This window comes from Aphanomyces astaci, assembly GCF_000520075.1.
Source record: "Aphanomyces astaci strain APO3 unplaced genomic scaffold supercont1.11, whole genome shotgun sequence".
Classification (NCBI taxonomy): domain Eukaryota; phylum Oomycota; class Saprolegniomycetes; order Saprolegniales; family Verrucalvaceae; genus Aphanomyces; species Aphanomyces astaci.
In genome coordinates this window covers 1,195,272-1,196,706 of record NW_009798274.1, presented here as the reverse complement: position 1 = coordinate 1,196,706, position 1,435 = coordinate 1,195,272, and the positions used below count along the sequence as shown (strand labels likewise).

General features: G+C 33.3%; 1 protein-coding gene across 1 annotated transcript in view; it reads right to left on the bottom strand.

Moving 5' to 3' along the window:
- Positions 1-1,435, bottom strand: part of H257_06057 (hypothetical protein) — a gene marked incomplete at both ends in the record, with an annotated part of 5,340 nt that overhangs the window by 2,598 nt on the left and 1,307 nt on the right. The window contains 2 exons of the mRNA XM_009831145.1: positions 240-497; positions 896-998. Of these exons, the coding sequence (XP_009829447.1) occupies positions 240-497; positions 896-998 (361 nt within the window). The remainder of the gene's footprint in view (positions 1-239; positions 498-895; positions 999-1,435) is intronic.

Here is a 1,435-nt window from a genome sequence, read left to right as displayed (position 1 = left end):
TATAGATATATATATCAACGAAGTATATATATATCAACGAAGTATTTATATATATATCAACGAAGTATATATATATATCAACGAAGTATATATATATATCAACGAAGTATATATATATATATATCAACGAAGTATATATATACATATATATCAACAAAGTATATATATATATATCAACGAAGTATATATAAAAAACTCCCAAACATATCGAGATGGACACAACTATAGTACTACTGTACGTACCGCTCTTCACCGCGGACAGACCCGTCAAGGCGTTCATATGATAGCTTTTGCCACGTGCAGTAGTCTTGGATGATGTCTAGGAACGCGGTGGACGTGCTGAATAGGAGCACCACGTGGTTGGTGGCCTTGAGCTCGTGCAAGAGGGTGTGCAGCACAAACAACTTGCCGCTATTCATGTACAAGTGGGCGCCTTCTTGAAACGGTTCCGGCTCAGCATTGGGAAACAAGTACGGGTGGTTGCAGGCTTTCCGCAGCTGTGCCAAGATGTTCATCAATGACAACCTAGAAACCCCAGTTAATCATGTTTCCCATGCACATTCAACCGTAAAGACACAATTCAGTGTTGTTCATAAGTATACTCTCCGAACGCCAAAACAGCTATATATATATATGAATAGAAATGCTAGATCCATCGGATCTACGTGACGAATATTATATATACTATTTATGATAACATTTCAACTGTTTCGAAAATAATTGCCACGGTGGATTTCCCATGGTATTTACACTGCTCGACCAATTCAGCATCAACAAAGCACAACCATAACGCCCGAACTATTATAAATTATATATATTTCAACGATGTGCACCACACACCCATACATAATCTGCGTCCAACATAACAGGAAAACAATAGAAAGTATAGTAGTACCGTGTCGGCTCTCTGGAGGTTCAAGCCCACGCCGCCTGCTCTTGTGCTGAGCAGAAACAAGAACGTTTCGTCTTCACTTCGAAACCGATCAATGGTCTGCCACCTATGCCAAAAGTGGTATATATCAGCAAAGTATATATATATCAACGAAGTATATATATAGATATATATATCAACGAAGTATATATATATCAACGAAGTATTTATATATATATCAACGAAGTATATATATAGATATATCAACGAAGTATATATATATATATATATCAACGAAGTATATATATATCAACGAAGTATATATATAGATATATATATCAACGAAGTATATATATATCAACGAAGTATTTATATATATATCAACGAAGTATATATATAGATATATCAACGAAGTATATATATATATATATATCAACGAAGTATATATATATCAACGAAGTATATATATAGATATATATATCAACGAAGTATATATATATATATCAACGAAGTATTTATATATATATCAACGAAGTATTTATATATATATCAACGAAGTATATA